The sequence below is a fragment of the Stegodyphus dumicola genome, chromosome 6 (genome assembly GCF_044657685.1).
Source record: "Stegodyphus dumicola isolate Sdum_Otavi_A_Nest chromosome 6, ASM4465768v1".
Lineage (NCBI taxonomy): Eukaryota > Metazoa > Arthropoda > Arachnida > Araneae > Eresidae > Stegodyphus > Stegodyphus dumicola.
The window spans coordinates 59,385,909-59,411,157 of record NC_140773.1 but is presented as its reverse complement, the minus strand read 5'-3'; the positions used below and the strand labels follow the sequence as shown (position 1 = coordinate 59,411,157).

The window sequence follows — 25,249 nt, the reverse complement described above, 5'->3', positions numbered from 1 at the left end:
AGAAATTTAAATTATTTTACTATTTTATTTTTCAATAGGGCCAGTATATTTTCCTCTTTCAATTCATCAAAGAATACTTGTCTGGTTCTTTAAAAGACTTCTGTAATCCATATTTGTAATATGATTTAAATTTCATTATAAAAGTAAAATGTTATTGTAATTCTAATATGCACAAAAATTTTGGCAAGAATAAAAGCTATTATAACTGCATATAAAAAATCTGCTTAATTACTTGGTATGAATTACTTACTGGTTTCTTAATCATATGCAAAGGAAATTCTCTATTATTAGGTATATTTGTAAGAAGTAATTATAATATTACTACTTGAGACAAAGCTAGTCTTTTTATCATTTTCTGGATTATTGAAAGGCCTGAATTTTTTTGGAAGGTAGGATACATTATTTCACATATGGCTTTGTATAAAATGTGATCATTTACTCCATGTTCACTATGTTTTTTTTAATAGCCTTAAAAAGTTTTCCTCTGACTTAATTTCATTAAGCTTCTTAGAATACATCATTGCTGCATCCCATAAAATGTTAGGGATCATGTCCAATGATTAATACTATCATATTATATAAGTGATAGTCACATTATAAAAGCAGTTTTTTGTTGTTGTTGTTATGGTGTGTGTGTGTCTGTGTACTCAAAAATTCATTCATTTACTCTTAATAATTATTGCAGTTGTTTGACTTATTCTTTTCACGTACAAATTTCAGCTTGCTTTTGATATCTGCAATAGAAATTTTCATACTATTTAAAATTTCTGATGTGTATATCACATTACATTTTTGTATGCCTTTTAAATTATACACATTTTTTGCTGCACTTAATTTAAATTTATTTCCTTGACTTATTCTAACTTAATTAACCAATTCTGCAATGCAAGTTCAAAATGACATCAAAATTGCAAATTTTGAATTAAATATTCTGGTCAATCTTTGTTGTTAAGAAGTCAAACTTCTTGTATTCCCCCCCCTCCATAATAAGTATGAAACTTTCCCAAATATAAGTACAAGAATCAGGAGACTGCATTAAAAGTTAGATTTCATTACTTGTCCAGAATTAATTTTTTTTAAATTTGAAATTGTCAAAGCATGACTATTTTTGTCATTTAAAACACTTTTTTAATTGGAAATATATAACTATGATCAATGATTTCAAAAATAAAGGCTGGGTAAGGTGGGTACATGTATATATATATATACAAAGAAATTTAAAACCAAATCCACACAGACATGATAGAAATGAAATTAAATAACAATAAAATCCAAATTTCTCCATAAAAAAAATAATATACATGCAGAGGAATGCAATTAAATTTCCCTTGTCTGTATTTCTACTGGTTTGATGAATATTGGTTGAATTTTACATAGTTATGGAAAAATTTGGATTTTATTATTTTTAATTTCATGTCTTTCATATCTAGATGTGGATGTGGTTCTAAACTTTCTTTTTGTCTATAACTGATTAATTTTCAGCAGCAGTTGCACAGAATGGGTATTGGGATAATTTGTTTTAAAATAAAAAAACCTGTGATACTGTTTAATATATATATATATATATAAAGAAAACTTTTGGTATTGCCAATTGCAATAAAAAGGTAGGTGCACAATTAGATGTTACAGCAGTCCCATATAAAAAATTTCAATATTCTACAGCTAATTTCTTTTGAGTTATGCAAGATACTTATGTATGTATAGATGTCATGGAAAAATTCCTTTTGAATCCATTTTACAATTTGTTTTGGAATAACAGATAATAAACTGCCCTTTATTCTGTCCATATGTACAGATGTCAAGCCAAAAAATAGTCAAAATGGATATTTTCATTGAAATGTGAAACCCAAAATATATTGTGATTACAGTATTTCCTTTACTTCGTATAAAGAAGTAAAAAAGTTAATTTTCCCATATCAAAGTTTATATTAAGTATTTGAATCTTGATATATACAGAATTCTTATGATTCATTAATATAAACAGAGAACTATTCTAAATAAGCATAACATATGTATCAGTACATATAACTTTGTACAACAGTTTATCATAAAAATCTTAAATAACAGTCATAGAAAAAGTAGATGTATGGGGTTTTAACAACTTTCTCTACATGTGCATATTATTTGCAGCTTCTTTTTTCAAAGACATCTTTTCTCTTATGTAGATTAAGCTTTAAATGTTTTGCTATAATATTAACTAATTAACAAACAATAATAGTTTTAAACTAATATTTTGGTTCCTACTTGCTGATGCTATAATTTTTTGTTTGTCTGTTTATATTACATTAACAACATTCCTGAATATACTGATAGAGAAAGGAATATAGAATCATACATAAATACCTGTTAGCTACTAGAACAATTTGAAAATAAATACTTCAATACCATAACAAATTAATAATTTTTAAGGTTTATTTTAATATAATTCATATGAAAGGAAAGATGTTTCCTGCTACAGATTTAACATAGAATCATGTACATAAAGGGAAACAGCACTTATACAGGGCTTAAACATTTATTTTATTTTCATTTCGTGTTAAAAATATACACAAAATGTTAGGGCAATATTTGACTGGGTCAATTAAATTGAGAAACATATAAAATATTTTCAACATTACTGCCTTGTATTTACAGCATTTCAAATCACATTTTTATTTATACAGTTATATATGCATCTAACAAATTAAATTCCCCCCAATTTATTTAATATATATATTTTATTAATTTTTTATGTAAATATCCATGTCATATGATACATGATAAAAGCTTACAAAAATTCCTGTTTCGGCAAAATATTTTCTGTGTCCTGCTTTTATTACTTGTGAAATATATTATCCACATTGTAAATTCATTTTAAACTAAATCTAATTGTGTGAGAATTAGAATCTAACTGATTGTCACTATTTTCTTCCACTATTTTCTTCAAGTAATGGACATTAAAAGAACATGCCATTATTACTACCTTTTTGAAGGACAGATAACACAGTTTTTATTTTTAATGGCAAAATTTCTTTGCTTTGGCTGCAAATTTCTTAATATCTTGACGCAAAAGTAAATGTACTAAGTGCTACTTTATTAGGTAGTTCATTGTAGAAAAGTAAACCATATAGGCACAGTTAAGGATATTTAAAGTCAACTGCTTTCAAGCCTAAATAGGAGCAAAAGCAAAGTTCCAAATATTTCTAAACATGTGATGATGTTTGTACAATCTTTTGGGCTTTTCTTGAATAACAGGTAGCTCAGTATACATAGTATTCAATAATTGAAAAAACTCTAGTCAGAAGTAGTTTATAAAGAATGAACCTACATGCTAATCAAGTTATTCATGCATAGTACCACAACAGAATGCAAAGCAACTTCTCTAGATGCACTATGTTTTAGACACTGCTGCATACAATCTTTTAATAGTTGATAATAATTACTTTTTTTTCCTATGGAATAAATAGTTGTGGTTCTGGAGAAACATTTTTTTAAGATAAATAGGTAAATCTTCATTTTTATAGCAACATGTGGACGGAAAGAGGATAATTATGCAAATAATATGAAGCAATAGACCATCCTGTGTGATTAACATCTCATATGATAAAAAATTTTCATAAGAAACATTTTTATTCATAATTCCAATGAAATGCTACAGCTTACTTGAATATATTTCAGACTAACTTCATAGTAGTTGAGAACATTTTCACAGGTCTATACCACATAATGCTTGATTCATTTCAAGTAGTTCCAATGATATGACAATGAGTTTGATGTGTTTGAATAGTCATCACTATCTCAGAAGCCAAAAAGAGATTTGAAGAAGTCTGCAGTAGTTACATGCTGCTATCAAAAAGGTACACTGTAACTGACACACATCTAAACCAATACACTTGCCAAATAAAAATGACAATGTATAATAATCACATATCTTGATTTTATAAGGTAAACAAAAATCTTGTACTGTAGCTTCCTGCAGAACATTGAAGAAAATTGCCTAAGCATGTTTTTAATTTGAAGTTTTCCTTAACAATTACACAAGTATAATCAAATGTAATTTTTATCATGAATATTTAACAACTTTTGCATAGTTCTCAATAAGCAGCTGAATTTTTATTTAACAACAACCTTAAATTACCTTTAAAGAAATATGAATGAGGAAATTATAAATATTTATATGCACATGTAAAGTTCAACAGAAGTAAATTTTTTAATAAACTTATAAAACCAACTACAGTTTTCACAGATATACATAAAGGTATAACATTTTTATTAAATTATGTACATTAGATAAAATAACTGCAACATTTCAATGGAAAGAATGCTTTCTTAATAACTTATGTTGGAAGTATATATTCAAGCTAAACAACAATTATATCCCTTAACAATGCACTGATTATATTTCTAAGACATTAATATTATTGTTATGTGGAATTCAAAGGAGTTGGATGTAACTTTATATCCATAAATGGAACACCTACTGAATTATAGCTTGAGGAATTACACTTATTTCACAAACTCTGTGAACTGAAATACAATAGATAAATCGATGATTACTTGAAATTATCTTTTAACATATTGGATGAATCCCAATTTTCTCTATTTTATACAAAAATAAGCATCATGAAGCATTTGGTAACAAAAATACAAATTCCAAAAGCATTTGGTCCGTATCTTCATTTACTAGTTCAATACCTAGAATATAAGCTAATGGATTTTGATTATCACTTCAAAAATTAACACTAAATTACACAATGATTGTTAGATAGTGATTATTTAATATTTAAAATAAATTATGTAGTATAATAAAAAGATTTTTATAATACATATTAAATATAAACAAATACTATATTACATCCTACATATCTTACACAAAATCACTCTATAATCATTGAGAAATATTTGTATTGCTTTCATGCTGTCAAGAGCAAGAAAAGATGAAAGTGAACTTGCACTTTTTACAAATGACATAATCTGAAAAACGTTGTTTTTTAAATGAAAGATAAATGAATTGCAATGAGAATAAGCTGCTTTGATTTCTGCAAACTTATATTCCACAATTAAGTCTCCATAAAAGATTCAGGTACATGCAGATTAGGTGGATTTCATTAATGCATCATCAGAAAATAAGCTTACACACAGAATTCAGTACTACCTTTGCATAGATTTAGTTTAAAATACTCATACATAATTTTACAAAATTTAATGACTAATAACAGAAATATGCAGAATTTTTTTAATTTATGCACCTGAACTATGAAGAGATAATTTATATATTTTTTAATACAGATAGAATGAGGAAATTCATAGCAACAACCAAAAAAAAAAAAAAAATGAAAATAAAAAATGAAAATATTTCTTTCCATATTAATGCATTTTATATCACAAGGAAAATTTTTCATTTTTATGTTGTTTATGCATGAGCGCAAAGCAAAATGAAGTTATAAAGCAATATTTCTATTAATGCAAAAATTCAAGCACACATTAAAACTGTTATCAAGGCAAATTAAACCATTTGAGAATAATTATTATATTAAAATCTTATAATGATTCAATTCATGGTTCAGAAATCTTAAAAATTATCCTTAATCTTGGGCTTTTGAAGTCGTAGTTGTGCTTCATAATATAGAAACTATTTGATTGCTCAGAATGTAAACTGGATATGTCCAATGGCTACTGTTGAATCAGATGGCTACCTGAAAAAGTAAACAACAGAATTTTAAAAAGTCAGAAGCTACATTTAAATTAATGTAGCTTTCAATTAATTCTCTATTTCTTGCAAATATTATCATTCTCAGATATCAGAACTGACACCAATATATTCTGCAGTCAAATATTAAACATACAATCAACAGCAAAAAACCTCAACTGCATAAATAAAATACAATTTGTTGTGTGTCACATTCTTGCCACTAGGTGGCGGGCATCTCTTCCTTTACTTTTGCTGTAATTAAGTTCCGAGGAGCAGTCGAGATTGGAACCGCTCTGAGGAGCGTAAAGACTCAGAACTAAAAATGTACTGTTTTAAAATAATTATCACCTACCTTGTAAATAGTGTATATTAGCTTTTTATTTCAATAAATAATTAAAAGACAAGATGGCCTGCTAATTGTAATAGAAACTCTTACTGGAAAACGTGATTATTAGAAGCCTGGCGTCGAGAACACTGAAGATGCAGCAGGTAAGGAATTTTACATTAATTTTATTGTAAATAGAAGAACCTGATGCAACATTTTTATGGCGCCCGAACAGGGACGCCAGGTTTTTTGAAAAGTTCTAATAAAGTGAATTCAAAAGCTGAATATTAAAATTGAAGATTTTAATACTTGTTCTTGAAGTATTCAGCAAAAGAATAATTTTATTTTCTAAGTAAGAGTTAAATATTTGTTTTTCATGAGACGTATATTTTTTGTGTAAGTGTTTGAATCTAAGAAAGATAATGGCTGAAGTAGAAAAATTAAAAAAGAAAAGAAGTATCTTAAGAACTGCCGTTACAAAACTATTTAAGAAAATCGAAAGTGAATTAAATAAATCTGAAGGTAGTATTAATGAGCTCGAAGAATTGTTAGAACAGCTTAATGCTAAAACCGAAACGCTATCTAATGCCGATGTGGAAGTTGAACCAATTCTGAGTGTAGATGAATTCGAAATTACAGAACAATATCGCGAGAAGATAACGTTATGGAAATTCAGGCTTAAGAAACGGATTAAGGAACTTAATCATGACTTAAATGCACCGAACACACAGCAAAATATAAAAGATACACCTAATGTTAAATTACCAAAACTTTCGATTCCCGTATTTTATGGGAACAGTAGTCAATGGCTTACTTTTTGGAACAGTTTTGAGTCCTCAATACATAATAACGAATCATTGAACAAAGTAGACAAATTTAATTACCTGAAAGCATATTTAGGAGGAACAGCTGCTAGCTGCGTTCAAGGACTTCCGTTATCGCCAAAACATTATGATTCAGCAATTCAAATCTTACACGACCGTTTTGGAAGGAGAGACATTCTTATTAATGCGCACATGAATAATTTGCTGAATATTGAATCATTAAAAAATGCGAATGACATAAAAACATTTCGTAATTTGTATGATAAAGTACAAACACAGATTAGATGTCTCGAAGCGTTAGATGTTGTATCGGAATCTTACAGCGCTTTGCTGTGTCCGATGATTTTGAAGTTATTGCCTTCAGAATTAACGCTTGAATTTCATAGAACACAAAATGTTGGCACCGATTATAACATAAAAGATTTAATGTCATTTTTACACGCAGAACTTTCATCCCGCGAACGCACAAGGTCAACGGTTTCGCAACAGCAAAAAGTATCAGATCGGCGACAGTCTTCTTCCCCCCCCCCCTGCAACGAAAAGCGCATATGGTCTCTCAAATAGACATAATAAACCAAAGATTCCGACCGCTACAGATTTGTTTACAAAATCCGAATGCAGAGAGGAAAATATGAACTGCGTCTTCTGTAATCAATTTCACAAGACTTATGACTGTAGTTTCGTTTCCGGCTTATCATTACAAGAAAAAAGGGACATTTTAAAAAGAAAATGTGCTTGCTATAAATGCCTAAAATTACACCATTTGGCTCAAAACTGCAGAACAAAAATAACTTGTTCTATTTGTAAAAAACAACATGCAACTATTATGTGTAATAAACAAAATCCTTCTGTCGAAGTTTCGGAAATTAAAAAAGACAAACAGATAGAAAATAAAGTACTTTCAAATCAAGCAGGATGTTCAGAAGTATATTTGCAAACTTTAGTTATTCGCATATATGGAAGAGGGAATAACCAATTTGTTCGAGCGATAATTGACACCGGAAGTCAAAACTCATACATAAGCAGGTATGCAGCAGAAAGGTTACAATTAAGAAGCTTAGGTGAACAAAGTGTAACCCACGGACTTTTCGGTGGCATAGAAGTTTCGGAAAAACGTAAACGTTATAGAATAAAATTGGGTAGCGTAGATAAACGGTATAATTGCGAAATCAATGTATTGGATGAAAGAAAAATATGTTCTTCGGTCCCTAAAATCAAAAATATACACTGGATTGGGGAACTTAGAAGAAGAGGAATTTACGTCAGTGATGTTTTTGAAAATGGAAATTGCAGATTATTCCAGGAGAACCCCCAAGAGATTCATTTGTTGTTAGGGGCAGATGTTGCTGCAAATTTATTTACAGGTAAAATCGAAGTTCTTCCTTGGGGAAGATTAGTTGCTGTAAGTACAAGACTTGGGTGGACAGTCATGGGGAAAGCGAACACTGACAATTATGAAATAGAAAATTCCTTTTCCAAGCTTTCGTTATCTTTACATATTTCTGATGCCACGTTGTCAGAACTGTGGAGGCTTGATGTTATCGGAATAACAGATCCAGTTACAAAAAAGGCTAGAGAGGAAAGGGATTTGCAAGCAAAATTGCAATTCGAAAATTCTGTATCTCTAAACGAAGAAGGGCGTTATGAAGTCGCACTTCCGTGGGCGGAGAATCATGTACCACTCTCCACCCACAAGGATTTAGCGTTGAAACGTCTACAATCTACCACCCAGAAACTTTTATCTCAAAATTTATTTTCTTCATACAATGCAGTTTTTAATGACTGGTGTAACTTAGGAGTGATCGAAGAAGTTAAAGAAAATATTGCGGTTGACTTTGGACATTATTTACCGCATAGACCGGTGATCAAAGAAAATAGCTCAACACCAATTCGACCGGTGTTTGATGCGTCTGCGAGGAAACAATCGTCTCCTTCTCTAAATCAGTGTTTGGAGTGTGGACCAAATTTGATAGAACTAATTCCATCTCTTTTGTTGAGATTTCGGGAAGGCAAGTTTGCTGCTATAGCAGACATTGAAAAGGCTTTCTTACAGATCAGTGTAAGGCCTCAAGATAGAGACTGGCTTCGGTTTTTCTGGTGGAATGATGTGGAAGAAAGGAAAACGAAAATATTTCGTCATACTAGGGTAGTATTTGGGGTTAAGAGTAGTCCTTTCCTTTTGGCAGCTGTTATAGAATTCCATCTACAAAAGTACATGAAAAATTCTTCATATGATACGGAGATAATAGCTAAACTCTTGCGTAGCTTCTACGTAGATAACGTTGTTGCCAGTTTTGACAAAGAATCCGAGATGATCCAGTTCATCGAAAAATCTCGAGAAATAATGAATGAAGGAAAGTTTAATCTTCGAGGTTGGTTACATAACGGAGATAACTTGAAACATGAAACTATTTTACCCGTATTGGGTCTGTTATGGAACTGTCAGAAAGATAATTTAACTTTGAATCTGAATTGGCTAGAAGATTTTGAAATGGGTATAATAACGAAGAGAACAATTCTCGCTGTAACACACAAAATATTTGATCCTATTGGTATTGTGAGTCCTGTTCTCTTGTATCCTAAAATATTGTTGCAGAACCTATGGAAAACAGGAATTTCTTGGGATACTGAAGTTGACGAGAGTACAAAACAAAATTTTGTGAATTGGTATAAAAGCCTTTTTCTCTTAAAAGAAATATCCCTCCTACGTTGGATACATTCCAGCAAGGACAATAGGAAGTTCTGCAGCATTCACACATTCTGTGATGCCAGTAGTAATGCGTATGCTGCTGCAGTTTTCTTGAGAACTGTGACGAATTCTGGAGTTGAAGTTCATCTGTTGGCATCGAAGTCTAGAGTAGCTCCCGTAAAATATATTACGATCCCTCGTCTGGAATTGATAGCTGCCACAATAGGTGCCAGACTATGCTCTTCTGTTTTAAATGGTTTACAATGGCAAAATGTGGAAACGCATTTTTGGACGGATTCTACAACAGTTTTGACATGGATTCAAAGGGAAGAGATTGTCTGGGCTGTCTTTGTGGAAAACAGAGTCAGGGAGATTAGGAAACTGACGGATCCAAAAACGTGGAAACATATTGCTGGAACAAAAAATCCAGCTGACCTCCCATCAAGAGGTTGCACTGCTAAACAACTTTTAGTAGTTAGATGGTGGGAGGGCCCCGACTGGCTGAAGAAAAATCAGGAAGAATGGCCTAGACAAAGGGAAATACCGGACATGGAAATAGTGAATTCAGAAAAAAGGAAATCAGTCATTTCTGCACTAAATACGCAAAGGGTAGAACATTTTTTTGAGAAATATTCATCTTACCATAAAATGTTAAAGAATAACTGCTTGGATATGCAGATTTATCAACAACTGCAGAAGACCAGATTCTAAACAATCAGGAGAACTCACGGTCCCTGAAATAGAAACTGTAGAAAAGAAAATATGCAAGATAATACAAATAGAAGCATTTGGCAAAGAACTTAAAGTTAGCAACCTTTGTACCTTTTTTGACTCAGATGGCCTTATTCGGTTAAAGACCAAGATTACTAGAAGAGAGGAAGAAGAAAATTTTCTCTGTCCAATTGTATTGCCCTCAAATCATGACTTAGTTCATAGGTTAATTTTAGATTACCATTTGCGACTATCCCACGCTGGTGTGCAATTCATACTAGCCAATATTCGACAGAAATTCTGGGTCCTGAGAGGAAGAAAAACAGTACGTAAAGTTCTTATGAAGTGTGTTCGATGTAGAAGATATAGCGCAAAGAATATAGAGACTGTTCCAGCACCTCTTCCTGAAGATCGAGTTCGAGATGCTCTGGTGTTTGAAGTGACCGGAGTCGATGTAGCCGGTCCTCTTTATTTAAGAAAAGGAAAAAAGGCATGGATCTTGCTCTTTACTTGCGCGGTCTATCGCGCGATACATCTTGAACTGATAGAAAGTTTATCAACAAATGCGTTCATCTTGGGATTAAGGAGATTTATTGCCAGAAGAGGTCGTCCAGGTATTATTTACAGCGACAGTGGTACTAATTTCGTTGGAACTGAAAATCTGTTAAGATCGATAGATTGGAAAGAAATAGAATGTCAATCAACTAGTATGAGAATACAGTGGAAGTTTAATCCCCCAACTGCTTCATGGTGGGGCGGTTGGTGGGAGAGGTTGGTACAAACAGTCAAGAAGATGTTGAGAAATGTTCTCGGCAAGTCCTGTGTCTCTTATGAGGAAATGTTGACTATACTTTGTGATATCGAATCAGTAATTAACTCAAGACCCCTTACGTACCTTTCAGAAGATCCAAATGATCTTACGACGGTACTAACTCCTTCAATGTTTCTACAAGATGTGCACGACGTCGGAGTGCCTGACTTAGACTACCTGGATACCATTAATCTGACAAAAAGATACAAGTTCTTGCAGAACTTAAGAGAACATTTCCGCAAAAGATTTCGTGATGAATATTTAGCTATCCTAGTGCAAAAACCATCTAAACGATCTACTCGGACTATCAACAAAAATGACTTAATGTTTGTCGGCAGCGACAACAAGAAGAGAATAGATTGGCCAATAGGTCGTGTTGTAGAACTATATCCTGGGAAAGACAACGAAGTACGTGTTGTCAAAGTGAAAACTGCAACGGGTGAACTCCTAAGACCTGTGAAACGTATTTATCCTCTCGAACTTGGTAGACCTAACTTGTTTAGTGACTTCACCATGAACAGAAAAAACTCTGCCGATAAGTGTGACAGTGATATGAACTATCAAACTAGATATGGACGTAAAACTGTAAACCCTGTTACATATTTTTAAATTGCTATACTAATTTTTGTTTCTTTTCAGTATTTTAGAAATTTAATTGTCCTAACAGTAGTCAATTGGAACATGTTATCTGGATATGGTATGAATGTAATGCAGAAAATGTTTAGATGTGTAATCCTTCTTTGTAAGTATTAATTTTAGAGCATTAGTTACTTTTCATATTTGTGAAAGTTGTACTTGAATTTTTGTTTGATTATTGATAAATTTTGTTTTGATTTTCCCATCTTATCGAGGTAAAATCAAAAGGTGGGAGGATGTCACATTCTTGCCACTAGGTGGCGGGCATCTCTTCCTTTACTTTTGCTGTAATTAAGTTCCGAGGAGCAGTCGAGATTGGAACCGCTCTGAGGAGCGTAAAGACTCAGAACTAAAAATGTACTGTTTTAAAATAATTATCACCTACCTTGTAAATAGTGTATATTAGCTTTTTATTTCAATAAATAATTAAAAGACAAGATGGCCTGCTAATTGTAATAGAAACTCTTACTGGAAAACGTGATTATTAGAAGCCTGGCGTCGAGAACACTGAAGATGCAGCAGGTAAGGAATTTTACATTAATTTTATTGTAAATAGAAGAACCTGATGCAACATTGTGAATAATAGTAGTTTTTCTTTGAAGTATGTGTAGTTGATGTAGAGACAATAAAAAATTCTGAAAAAAAAAACATGTTATATATGAAAGTATTAATCATCTTTTATTAAACAAAACATTTTTAACTGAACACATTACAAAAAGTGCTAAGATACATATATATATATATTGTTTACCTTTAGGCATATGCATTTTAAATGCATGATGTTTTTCATAAGAAGAATTTTTCATGAAACACTAATTTTTAAATGAATTATATCATCGAAATATCTGCTCAGATTTTACTTTCCAAATGCATTCATCAATCTCATCTCATTTTGTAAAGAAACATGTTTAATGTACTTGTAAAATTTCCAAAAATCAACACTGATTGAAATATGACAGCAACAAATTATACAGAATAAAAATACCTTAGAAAGCTAAAAAAAAAAACATAATGAATATTTATAAATTAACCCTTTACGGGCAAAAAGTGCAAACGGATATGCACCGCTAGGGCCATTTGTTTGTTTTGCAAGCATCTCTCTAGGGCCAGATGGGTTTTCCATGATATTATGAAAAGATAAGAGCATTGTTTAATAATGTTATATAAAGTATACCTGTGGTATATGCTTTATATATTTATTAGCATACTTCATATACTTTTTTTGTTTAACTATTCTTATTTCTCACATCCCCCCCCCCAGTATTTACTTAAATGTTAGTGATTTTTGAAATTGTACATTTGACAACTCAACACTTTGCTTAAATTTTATTTTTAGCGTTATAGATTTTAAATCAGCTTCTGTGTTACAATTTTGCATTCATAATAGCTCATTTGCCATTTTGGAGGATTTTTGCAGGAGTGTGAAAAAATGCAGCATCACCATTGTACTTTCATTTGAACAAGCAGTTTCCATTTGTCATTGAAAGTAAGTTTAGTTTCTTTTTCTGCAAAACCAATATCTAAGCAATTTTCATTTTGGGCAGCTGAACAATTTTCAATTGCTTCTTTCTGTCTCCTCATTACACTATTTATTTCAACCACCAGCCAATATTCATCCATTTCACCAATATTCATCCACTAGCGATGGAGACATGAAAAAACAATCCATATATAAATGGTGCTCTTGATCAGAAAGTTCATCAAAAAGAAATTTAACAACTCCCTACATAATCCTGAAGTCTCTTTTAACTGTGTCCCTTTTCCTGTATAAATCATAAATTTACAGATATAACCTGATTTTGATTTGCATAATTTGTTAAAATGTTTTGACACATCAACATGGTAACACTCAAAACAGAAATATTTCAAATATAAATCTCAATTAGAAACCAGACTGCCAACGCTAATACCCAGTGCTCTAACCACCCCCCCCAAAAAACCTCCCATAACACTGATCAATAAATACAATTTAAGCATCTAAAGACAAACCAAATGTTCTAAGCATTAAAAAAAGGAGAGAGGCCAACATTCATCAATAAATACCATGTGCATGCATTTAAAGAGCCCCATCAGAAAACCTGCAAAGAAAGAATCTGCCTTTTGTCTTATGTTTATATAATCAAAATTCAAGTGCCTATGAGTGATCTTTGTCTTATTTTGAGTAGAGTCAAATCTACATGTATCTCAAATCCTATGGACATATAATACATTTTGAGCCAAAAAATATTAATTTCTAAAATGTTCCAAAACTCTGACAAGAGTGAATAACAGATGAGGATATATGAGAAAACGTTCTGTCATAATGGTGTGCCAGCTGGGAAAGTGAATGTGTTTCATGCTAGCATTCCTGCATGGCAGTCGACATGAAAGGATAAATTAATCAGGACATTCACAAGATTTATAGCTTCATAATTTTATCATTAAAAAATCATGGAAATATTACATTTTTTAATATCGGAAAAATCATTAAAATTAGTATTTAAAAGTCAGTTGTAAGAAAGGTGTAATTTTTCATATCTCCACACATTGTATGAGTAAATTGAAATAAAAGATTCTCATTTTGTTTACCATTCCTTTTATTAAAAATAAAATGGTATAAAAACTAACAGTTCTGATGAAATTTACCACGCACATTCTCAAATCTCAAAAGAAATAGTTTCATTTTCTGTAATTTCAAAATAAATTGTTATCAATACTGGAAATGCAATTTTATAATTTATGTATAATTTAGAAGTTTTATAGTTAAAATAAAAATGCTAGCACTATAGATTTAATACAGTTTCAGTATATATAAAAAAATCTTTAAAAAAATTATTAGTCTTATTAATGTTACTTGATAATAGTAAATAAATACTACTTTAAAGAGCTAAAAATTATATTAGTTTAATAAAAACTAATTGTGCAACTAACAGTTAAACTCTATGTCATTTAATTTGTCTAAAACATGAGCAAGACGAGCAATTCTTATATTGCAAATTTCAAACTTTAGGTGATCATGTTTGCTGAAAATTCTAACAACAGTATGGCTGTTCTGCATTTCTCCATAAATGAAAAACAATTTCAAAAGTAAAGGGGGGAAAAACAGCAATGTAAACAATTTCAAAAATAAAACAACTAATTTTTAAAAAGCAAATAATTAATTTCATTTAAAATTATTTTTTTCATTAATTTAAGAAATATAAACTAAAAGTCCTGGATTTGTTGATTTATCACTTCTGCCTGGTTAGCAGATAAGTACCTACGTCTTTTGCAAGATAAGTGAATCTACAAATAAATTGACTCCTGTTATTCAGCTTTAGATAAGTTTCAAAAATTCTTGAGTTACACATGGAAATTTATGGTATTCATTTTCAGTTAATTCGTATTTCTTTCTGTTAAATTTATATAAACATACCGACATATTTTTGTTGTTCCATGATGGCTATCTAAACTGCATTCACTTTCATACTAATAAAACAATATTTAATTGAAAAATTATTTTAATTAAATTAATGTAAAATTCCTCCCGTCCTCAACTTCAAAACAAAGCATTATTGAGCTTCGAGCCCCAAGGACATACAGGCTACATTTGTTGCTGTCATAATGACTACATATTTTGTTTTCACACACATTTCGAAACACTGAATGTAGAGGCTCACCTAAATATTTTTGCTCAAACGGGGATAATTTTGAAAAAATATTTGCAACAGAGAACAAAACCTACCAGGAAAAGTACCTATGATTGAAAATCTAGATAAACTTTAAACAAACAACTGAGAGTTAAAGAAAATTTTTAATAACTCAACATATCGTATAAGTAACGTCATATATGGTTACGATGTTATAAGTATTTATCTATTCTATAACACTTTATCATTACGATCACACTTTTTTGAAAAATGGATACTTCTCTTTTGATTCATTCATAAACACGAGTTTCTTTTGTGAATTTTAGAGATTAATTTAATGTAGAATACAAAATAATTGCAAATGACAGACCGCAATTTGCTGCAACATGCTGCAACAATTATGTGCCCACTATAAGTACTAGTACTAATGAACACTAATTGAAACAATCCGTCTAAAAAAAGGGGGAAAATACCTGGATCTCATACGCTATGCGCTATTATAAATGTTGGGAGGAAATATTTGGAAGAAAGAATAAATTAGGCCACATTCATCTAGATAAAATTAAATCTAATAATAATTAAATCTAATCTAAAAATAAATAATTTAGATCTAAAGGTTACACTATTTTTTTTAAGGGGGGGGCACTACATTTGGCACTTTTAAAATTATACCAAATAACCAGGACAAGATGAAAAACTGTCCAGAATGAAGGGACAACATCATGAGACTGAGACAAAGTGGGAATATAGTAAATATTGAATCCTGAGCTTTAGAGCTGCTAATAATATGTGACACAGCATTTCAAAATTTTTATGACAGGGTATTAGAATCACATCTTACTCAAAGGAAAAAACAAGAAAAGCATTAAATTAATGTATTAATAGCAAAAGAATATTTTTATCATTTATTCCTAAAATGGTATCTGTCTTATCATCTTAATATCTAGTAATGATCTACACATAATCATTAAACTTATAAAACTAAGAGAAATCATCAACTTTAAAATATTTACTAGTGATATTTACAGTTAGTCAAAGTGTACTACAAAAAAGCTAATTAACTAAGATATACAACAACTATATTTTTCTACTTAAGGATCTTCTATTTTACAGACTGACAGATCAGTTCTTTAGTTTTCTCAGTAGTTATATATTTCATTCTGTTTTGTGATGTTATATGAATGATAAAAGAAATCTGTCCAATCTTAAAAATTTTTAAAATGCTTCTAAAAATGTCTTTGCTTTCTAAAATAATCAACCTTCAACAAAACAGAAATGGAAAATTCATTCATACCTCAAACTACACTTAACTCTGCTTTCCTTTCACAGATACAGCATATGATTTCATCAGCCTTTCAAGCCTGTAAAAATTCTTAAAGGGAAAAAAGTAATAATTATTAAACTATAGAAACAATATATTTTTCATTAAAATGCTTATATTTAATTCAACATAGTTGAAAAATAACAAATTTTAAAAGCAACTTTTCAATATATCTATTAAGAGCCAGAGAACGCTTAATTTTATGCATGTAAAATGAAAATATTTATTAGATCTATAACATTAATTTAATAATTAAGTGATTTTATTTACGTAAATACACTCTGTTGGAGAAAAAATATTTGCACCCAGAAAAAATTGAGCCACAATTATGAAACGTGCCAGGCAAATGCGGTTTAGCGAGATGTGTAAATGATTAAACAAGCAGCCCCAATCAGCATTGTGGAACAATACAATGTGCATTTGAAGTATGTAGCTGGTAAAATGTAAAAGGGCAGCTGCAGCGAGTGATAAGCATTTACAACTGCACTGATGACTTGGATACACGACATTGTAACAAAAGATGCCTTTAAGATTAATTTTATAGCATTATGAATAGTAGTCCTCTCAGAGGAGTCCCATTGAAGGGCTAAAAGAAGCCATTTGGTTGACTGTTAGATTTTGAAATTTTTAAATAATACACACCAAAAATCGTGCAATTCTTGTAAATTCACAAATTACATTAAAAAAATTCATACATATTTCATTTAAAAGACTTTCTTCCGGCTCTTTCTCATGTGCAAATCGTAAAATTCTGAGTTTTTTAGTTTGTTCAGCCCTTTGAGGTTCAGTACGTAAAAAAAAAAAAAAAAAAATGGGGGGGGGGGAATAACTTTACACACAGATAATTAGCCCCTAATACTATGTTATTTCATGGGGGGGGGAAGTAAACCTTTAATTCATGGTGTGGTGAGCGGTAAAGTCGCTGAACACTGGTAGTTCGGTCCGAGGTTCGAATCCCGCGAACGGGCTGGCTGCATGGGCGTTTTCGTGGTTTTTCCCATGTGTAACGTGTATACGAGCCATTTTCCCTTAGAAAGTCCTCCACGAAGGCATTCCTCCCCTTAGGCAGATAGCCCTCGAGGCTTTGCCATAATCACACACACACACACATGGCGTGGTGAGATACCACTTGTCCCACTGCACATCTAGAACTGTAAAATGGCATCTTTGCCCGAGCGTAAATTTTCCTAATATGCTTATATTAAGTGGTAGTTTCAGCAACCAAATGAAAATGCAAAATATAAAAAAGTTTTTCAATAATTAATTAGAAAATAGTGATAATATTCGCAAATTTAAAAATACTTTTTTCAAGAAAAATTGCATAATTGTTTTTAAAAATCACTCTCTGTACGACTTTTTAGATATTTTTTAATGATTTCATAATAAATTTGAAACAGAGAAGATTTTCACTCCAGTACCTAAGTTGCTACAGGTTTCAAAAAAGAAGATATTTAGAAGGCCATCATGTTTATTTCCATTTCACCTCTCTTTTCTCTGCTTAGGATATTTTTCTATGGTGAATCTCACTCACATATTCAGTATTCAATGAAATTTCATGTTACAGAGTTATATTTTCATTTCTTTCAGAAAAAATACTAGATATTTTTTAAGTTTTAACATTATTGCAATTTATTAAAAAGTATAAATTTGCATTATCCAGATATCAAATGAACATGATACTTGAATTTAAAAATATTTGAATGGTTCTGCCATCTAGTAGCAGCAATTTCTACATGCACGGTGGGATGTATTTGTCCCACCTTCTAATTTCAACCATTCTTAATTAATATATATGAATTCAAGTAATAATTTTTATTAGAAAAGGTAAAAATATTCTGGTAAAAATATTCAATCTAACAACAAAAGTTGTTGTACAGATGATTTAAATTGCATTAGAAATTAAGAAAAAAAAACTGCTTCAAAATTAAAGAAATTTTTATTTTACAAAGAATTTTTATTTTACATACATTATTTCCATGAATGAATACTGAAGCAGTCATCTGTTATACATTTAGAGAATTTAAGGGCATAAATTGTATGTATTTTAAATGGAATTTTGCAGCTTTCACCTGAGAGATAAAAACTGATAAAAAAAAAAAAAAAAAAAGGTGGGATGCCTGGCGTCCCACTGCCCGTCAAAGGGTTAAATGAAGATATGTGCGAAAAATCGTTTCATTATCAATTTCGAAAAAAATCACTTCAGATAACATTGACATCCACAAAGCATGAGTATGTAAAATTTCACTTTGAATCACGCAGAAGTTTAAAAATTGATGGCAAACTTTTGATCACATCGGCAAATACCATGACTGAGCTAAATAAAATCTTATAAAAACTATCATTGCCAATAAAGATTTTACAGCTATCTATCTAAAGATTTTGTGTACCAACATTTTTTTACACAGTAAGTTAATTATTATATGAATTATGCTTAAATTAGATAGTTTTAATTTTATTCATAGGCAATTTAATATCCTTTTATTTTATAATACTGAAACAGCCTCACTATCTACCAATTTATTCATCAGATCTTCAAACTGTGGTAATTTCATAATTATAAATAATTCAAAGCACAAGTATACAGAGAAAATTATAACTTACTGTTATTAAAAGATAAATAATTCCTAAGTAAGATCCTATAATTATGGCAAGAAACAGATCAAATATGGCAGGTTTGACTCTAAAAAATAAATACCATTCATTACACACAGTCATTTTTAGTCTCATAAATTTTTACAAGAGACATGAAAACATATTTAATCAGACATTTAATTTCAATAAAATCAACATTTATTTATTAATCTCAAAACAAACTACATTCAGAAAAGATTTTTAGCCTGAAAACTGAGGGGGAAAGTTACAGTTAATGTACCTTTGCAAAGTAAAATATTTTAAAACTCCATCCTAAACAAATCCTAATGTGTAAAGTAATACATAAAATTATGAATATCTTCATCATTAAAAATTACATTTCTTTAAACTCACTTTCAGATGAAAGATCAATCTCTAGTAATAGAATCCTTTTACTTTAATTTCTGCATTTGTTAATTTGTTCCAATGCAGCAATTATGAAATTAAAAATTGTTAAGTGAAAACATACTTTTTTGCAGGAATCTAAGAATTTTCACTATCAAGTAAAATGACTAACTACTCTCAAATAAATGCAAAACCTAATAACATGCCTCACTTACATAAAGGTACAATGAAGTAAAAAATGGAATGTTACTTTTAAATTTATTATAAAACAGATCAAAAGAATAAATTATGGGTGAAATATACAAAGTTTAAGTTATAAATGAGAATGCAGGAAAAGAGAATCAGAATGTACATATACACAATGTACATATATAGAATGCACATATACACAAAATTCTCTTTACATATTTAAAAACAATCCTTTCTTAAAAGCCAAGTTTAAAAAAATATACATTTGAGGTAATCATCATAATATATAATATAAACCAAAGAATCAAATATAAGTGCATGCTACACTTCTGTGCAATTCTTCTGAAACAAAATGCAGACATTTGATATTCACATTTAGCTATTACACACATAACACAATGTGAATACATTCTCCATATAAAGTAATAAATTAAGAATTAGGGAAGCAAATTATCCACCTCCATAATCCAATCTTCAAGGCATTATCTCTACGAGAAGTATTTCACCACACAACAGCTCTTTCAGGAATGTCCTATACTTTTCCATGGGATTCAGAAAGAATTTACTGGGTAGTTGATTTGGTAAATACCTTTGATTTCATGAAATTTAACAGTCAGATTTATTAAACACACAATATTAAAAAAAAAAAGTGATATCTGCATCACATCTAAAGCAGCCTTATTAATACTTGTAAGACATAATCCTGATATCACTGAGCAAAGTAAAACTTTTTTTTAAAACGTGCATGGAAGAACATCCACAGATCACTATTCTTCTTCATGCCATCACATTTACACTGCTATAATAAATATATTTATGGAAATATGTTGTTTCCTCTATATATAAACACATTTGAAATTAGATATTAAGCTGAAACTTAATTTGTCAGAAAAGGGGACAATAAACCCATTACCACAAAATCCCAGCTGCCATGCTCTTTGTAAGAATTCAAAACAGGTCTCCTTTTGTTTTGATATCACTGAATCACAAACTACTGGTTCTCTGGTTTTTAGATTTGTCAACCAAGTTAGGCAAATGATCTTGAGATATTGCTTTAGCTTACTTCAAGCATACTTTCAAGTGCAAAGATTTTTTTAAACAGACAAAACATATGTCATCGTTATCTTTCAATGTTATTTACTTCTACTGAAATAAAGCCAAAATCAAAGCAACTTTCCTTGCAAGTTATGATATTTCCGCCTCTGCCAGTTCTTGATGCCGTGTCACTTAATCTTGAACTATTATTACTATTATTTTGTTTGTTTATTAAAAAATCTTTTCATTTCATGAAATATCAGTAAGGACTCGTTGATTTACTGCAATATTTCATTGAAATCGCGTTTTTTTCATAGACGTGCAAGATTGCACAACCTTCACCCATTCCTGAGTTTGAACAGGGCAAAATATGTATCAGAATAATCGAATACATATCTGATCTAACAGCAAGGAATTATTGCAAACCGAAAGACTAAGTCACAGAATTAAATGGCACTTAAAAAAAAGGAAATTGAGAATAAAAATGATATTAGAACAAAAAAAAAGGGAAATAAAAATTCTAAAAATGTAATTTAAAGAGAATTAAAAGAACAAATGGTTTGGTTTTGGTTTGGTTTGGTTTATTTAATTACGGCAAAGCACACTAAGACTATCTGCCTAAGGGGAGGGATGCCTTCGTGGAGCCCTTTCTAAGGAGAACTGGCTCGTATACATGTTACACATGGGGAAAACCTTGAAAACATCCATGCAGCCAACCCATTCGCGGGATTCAAACCACGGACCGAACTACCAGTGTACATCAACTTTACTGCTCAGCCGCTGGTGGGCAAAAGAACAAATGAAATATAAATATTGAGAACAATTTAATAAACTATTTTAAGAAATAGAATGAAAATTAATGAAAGTATAATTAATGAAAAATATTAATGAAAGTATAATTAATGAAAAATATGGCTTGAGTTTTATGAAGTGGACACTTGAGATTTGTGAAATGGTAATCACAAAGAGATAAATCTAGATAACGTGCAGAATGACTTTATTTTCAAGACAGAGTGGTTACATGAAGTAATTATTGACCAGTGGAAAGATGGATTAGCATGCAATACAGTAGTTTCTGAATGAATAACATATGATTAAAAATCATCTGCTTAACTCTCAGCTATTTAAGTCAAGTATTCAACAAAACATTTAAAATTGCAGTACACTTTTGACACCTCAGCTTGTAAGAGAAATCTTAATCTAACCACCTGCTTAATCTTCCCACGGTGAATAACACAGGGAGGTAATAAGAACATCAAGTGAATACAATAACAGCAAATATAACTGAATGTTCATTTAAATTAAGGCTTGGTATTTTAAGAACTAATAAGTTAACAAAACTCTGCTGTCCATGACTGAGAATATAACAATACTTCAAACATTTGTAAATCAAACAGTAAATTAGAATCTGTAAAGTTGCTATTATAATTGAAAACTAGAGTTAAAAATCCTACTTACCCTATTAGACAGATACTGAGTCATCACTATGTCTTAATAACTCACAAAATAGAGAAGTAGGTTTGAATAACCTTTTCATTTTACTTTCAGTTTCAGCATGAGGCACAACTTGTGCTACAGACAGTATTTCCACAACTTGTGGATATTTTAAATTAACAGATTAGACAATTAAATTCAAACATCGATAACATAGTCTAAAACCACACATTAAATAAACTCTCTCATACATTTTACCAGTGTGCATTTAAAGCATCAGTCAGCAAGAATACTAAAGCCAGAAGAAAATTTTTAAACACAACTGGCTAAAACTACTAACAGCAAGACATGATTGACAACCATTTTCTCAACTAAAGATTCAAAACTCTCAGCTTAAACACAAAGCTAATTTGCATCTTGGTGGGACTATGAAAAAGGAGCAGTTATAATGAAGACTTAAATCATTATAACTGGTTAATTAATATAAGACACTTTACAAATCTAGTAACCAGGCTCTTAATTTAAGTGGTCCTACTAGTTGCCAAGTTGTTAAAGACTACTGACAGTTTGTCTCAGAAACCAACTTAGGCAAGTGAGCTGGCTGCATGGTTTTCATTATTTTCCCTATATGCAACATGAATATGGGCCACATTTCCTTAGAAAAGTCCTCCATCAAGGCATTCCTCCCCTTAGGCAGACAACCTCCATGTGCTTTGATATATTTAAATAATCAACCAACCTAATTTATGCGCGATTTCTAAACTAAAAAATCAAGAAACTCACCGAAGAGTAGTGTAGTTATTCAGTTGGGAAGTATATGATAGATATAGTGCCAATTGTTGAACTGACAATGTTACTGATTTAATTTGTACTTTTTGGCATAGTTGACAGAAAAAGCAGCAGTTCAGGTGTTCAAATTTTGATTGTTATAGAACAGGAATGGGCAAACTTTTTCAGTCACGGGCCAAAAATCGAGGGAAAAATAAAAGGTTTGGTGGGCCAAGATAAATTTTTCTAAAATTTATATATATATGTGATGTACCAGCTTTTGTCCAAAATAAATAGATTGCTGAAGAAATATAAATGTAGTCGTAGTTTAAATTATCAGACGATAAGTTTAGAAAACAGGATCCATTTATTATTATTCAGGAGAAATAGCAGTTACAAAATCAGATATCCGAAGTAAATAAAAAGAATTACTAATAACTTTTTGTATGAAGTTTACTGCATCGTGACATTTAAAGAAAAAGCCCCCATATTCCTTTGCGAGTCTTTTTATAGCCTCTGGAAAGGCAGAGCTTCTAAGAAATGACGTTAGCCTCGTCAGCCATTCCAGTTCGCTTTTAATATTTCCAGAACATTCTATAACTGTACATGTAGAAAAGGTGGGAAAAACAACTTGACTACGGGGCTGTGGATTTAATTCCACGTACTTTCAAATAAGAGAACGTCACCATTAAAAATGAAAAGAATATACAGTTAGAATTTTAAGTGTATTCTTGATTATGGAATTTTATTATTACATATATATATATATATATATATATATATATATATACAAGTATTACAATTTAAATATGTTAATGAGATGAATGAAATTGTGATTTCATGTTTAAAAGTTCCTTATACTGAGGTTCAAAGTGAGATGTACTGATTCTAAGGAACGAGGCTAAATGCTTATCTGTCAGTCTACTTCTAAAATAATTTTTTCTACGGTTCACAGTTGATAACACTTGTTCACATGTAAGATGAAACAAACATATCACTGATTTTCTGCGCGTGAGATATTAAATTTAAGAAACTTACTTTCGATAATGATTTGTAAAATTCTAACTTTGGCATATTTAAAAACAACTGCTTGATGTGATTGTTAGATTGCAACTCAATTAATTCAAGCTGCAAATCTGACCTCACTGTCTCACAATTTAGGTTGAAAGGCATGTTAAAAATATTCAGTTCTGTTTAAAAGGCACTGAAATCTTGAAATCTGCACTCGAAATCAAAATGCAGTTTTTTCAAGCCATCTTCATAGTTCTTAAGATTCTCTTCATTTACTAAGGGTATTTGAATTTAACCTCGGGAAATGAGACAAGTTGTTCTTAGCTAGCTGCGCAACAAACAGATTAAGTTTTAAAAGCTTTGAGATGGACCCAGATATTGTCGATAAATTGATTTTCCCCTTGCATCTTGACATTAAAGTTGCTCACATGACAAGGAAGATCTGTGAAAAATTCAGAGTCAGAAAGCCATTCTGTATCTTCTAACATTTTGCACTCCGCAGAACATTGTTTCTCTTGGAAGAACAACACAATGTCGTCTTCCAGTTGCCAAACTCGCTCAAAACACATCCTGCACTAAGCCACCTTAGTTTCGTGTAATACAGTACATCAGAGTATTCAGATTGCACGGACTGAAGAAAATCTCGAAATTGCCTGTGAATAAGTCCACGAGATCAAATAGTATTTACAAGCTTCACGACTGCATTAAGCATGGGTTTCATATTCAATGCAGATTTACGCAGAGCATCTTGATGTATAACACAATGTAGAAAAACAACATTGTTTCCGGGATAGTTTTGATTAAAGAGTCTAAGAAATCCAGAATTTGTTTGTCATATTTGGTGTTCCATCGGTTGTAATATTACTTATATTTATTATAGGCACTTTCAGTTAAAAGCCTTTCTTGAAATTCATGAAAAATATTACACCCCGTTGTAAGTTCCCTTTAAAGAAGAACGCATGCATGCCAGTTCCTCGGTAATTTCAAAGTTCTCATCAACACCTCTTATAAATAATACTAATTGAGCAGCATCATTTGTATCAGTGCTTTCATTCATAGTTATGAAGCAAAATTTAAACTGGCCAATCTTTGACTCTAATTGTGATGTCAAATTTTTATCGATGTCTTCGATTCTAGAAGTTACCATTTTTCGAGATAAGCTTACAGTTTCGAAATTATTTTTCTTGTCTGGACATAAAAACCTCACAAACTTGGAGCATGCATTGTTTAATGAACTCTC

At 30.8% G+C, this 25,249-nt stretch overlaps 2 protein-coding genes across 3 annotated transcripts in view; one reads left to right on the top strand and one right to left on the bottom strand.

Moving 5' to 3' along the window:
• Positions 1-171, top strand: part of LOC118182766 (receptor-type tyrosine-protein phosphatase T-like) — a 163,233-nt gene extending 163,062 nt beyond the window's left edge. The window contains exon 38 of the mRNA XM_085819657.1: positions 39-171. Coding sequence (XP_085675783.1) covers positions 39-119 — 81 coding nt within the window. The 3' untranslated portion in view covers positions 120-171. The remainder of the gene's footprint in view (positions 1-38) is intronic.
• A 2,227-nt stretch (positions 172-2,398) lies between these two features.
• The window catches only part of LOC118205066 (BOS complex subunit ncln), a 76,619-nt gene continuing 53,768 nt past the window's right edge, over positions 2,399-25,249 (bottom strand). For both annotated transcript variants that reach the window (XM_035377349.2, XM_035377347.2), the window contains 3 exons: positions 19,198-19,276; positions 16,570-16,647; positions 2,399-5,675 (listed from right to left, as the gene is read on the bottom strand). In XM_035377349.2, coding sequence (XP_035233240.1) covers positions 16,582-16,647; positions 19,198-19,276 — 145 coding nt within the window. In that variant the 3' untranslated portion in view covers positions 2,399-5,675; positions 16,570-16,581. The remainder of the gene's footprint in view (positions 5,676-16,569; positions 16,648-19,197; positions 19,277-25,249) is intronic.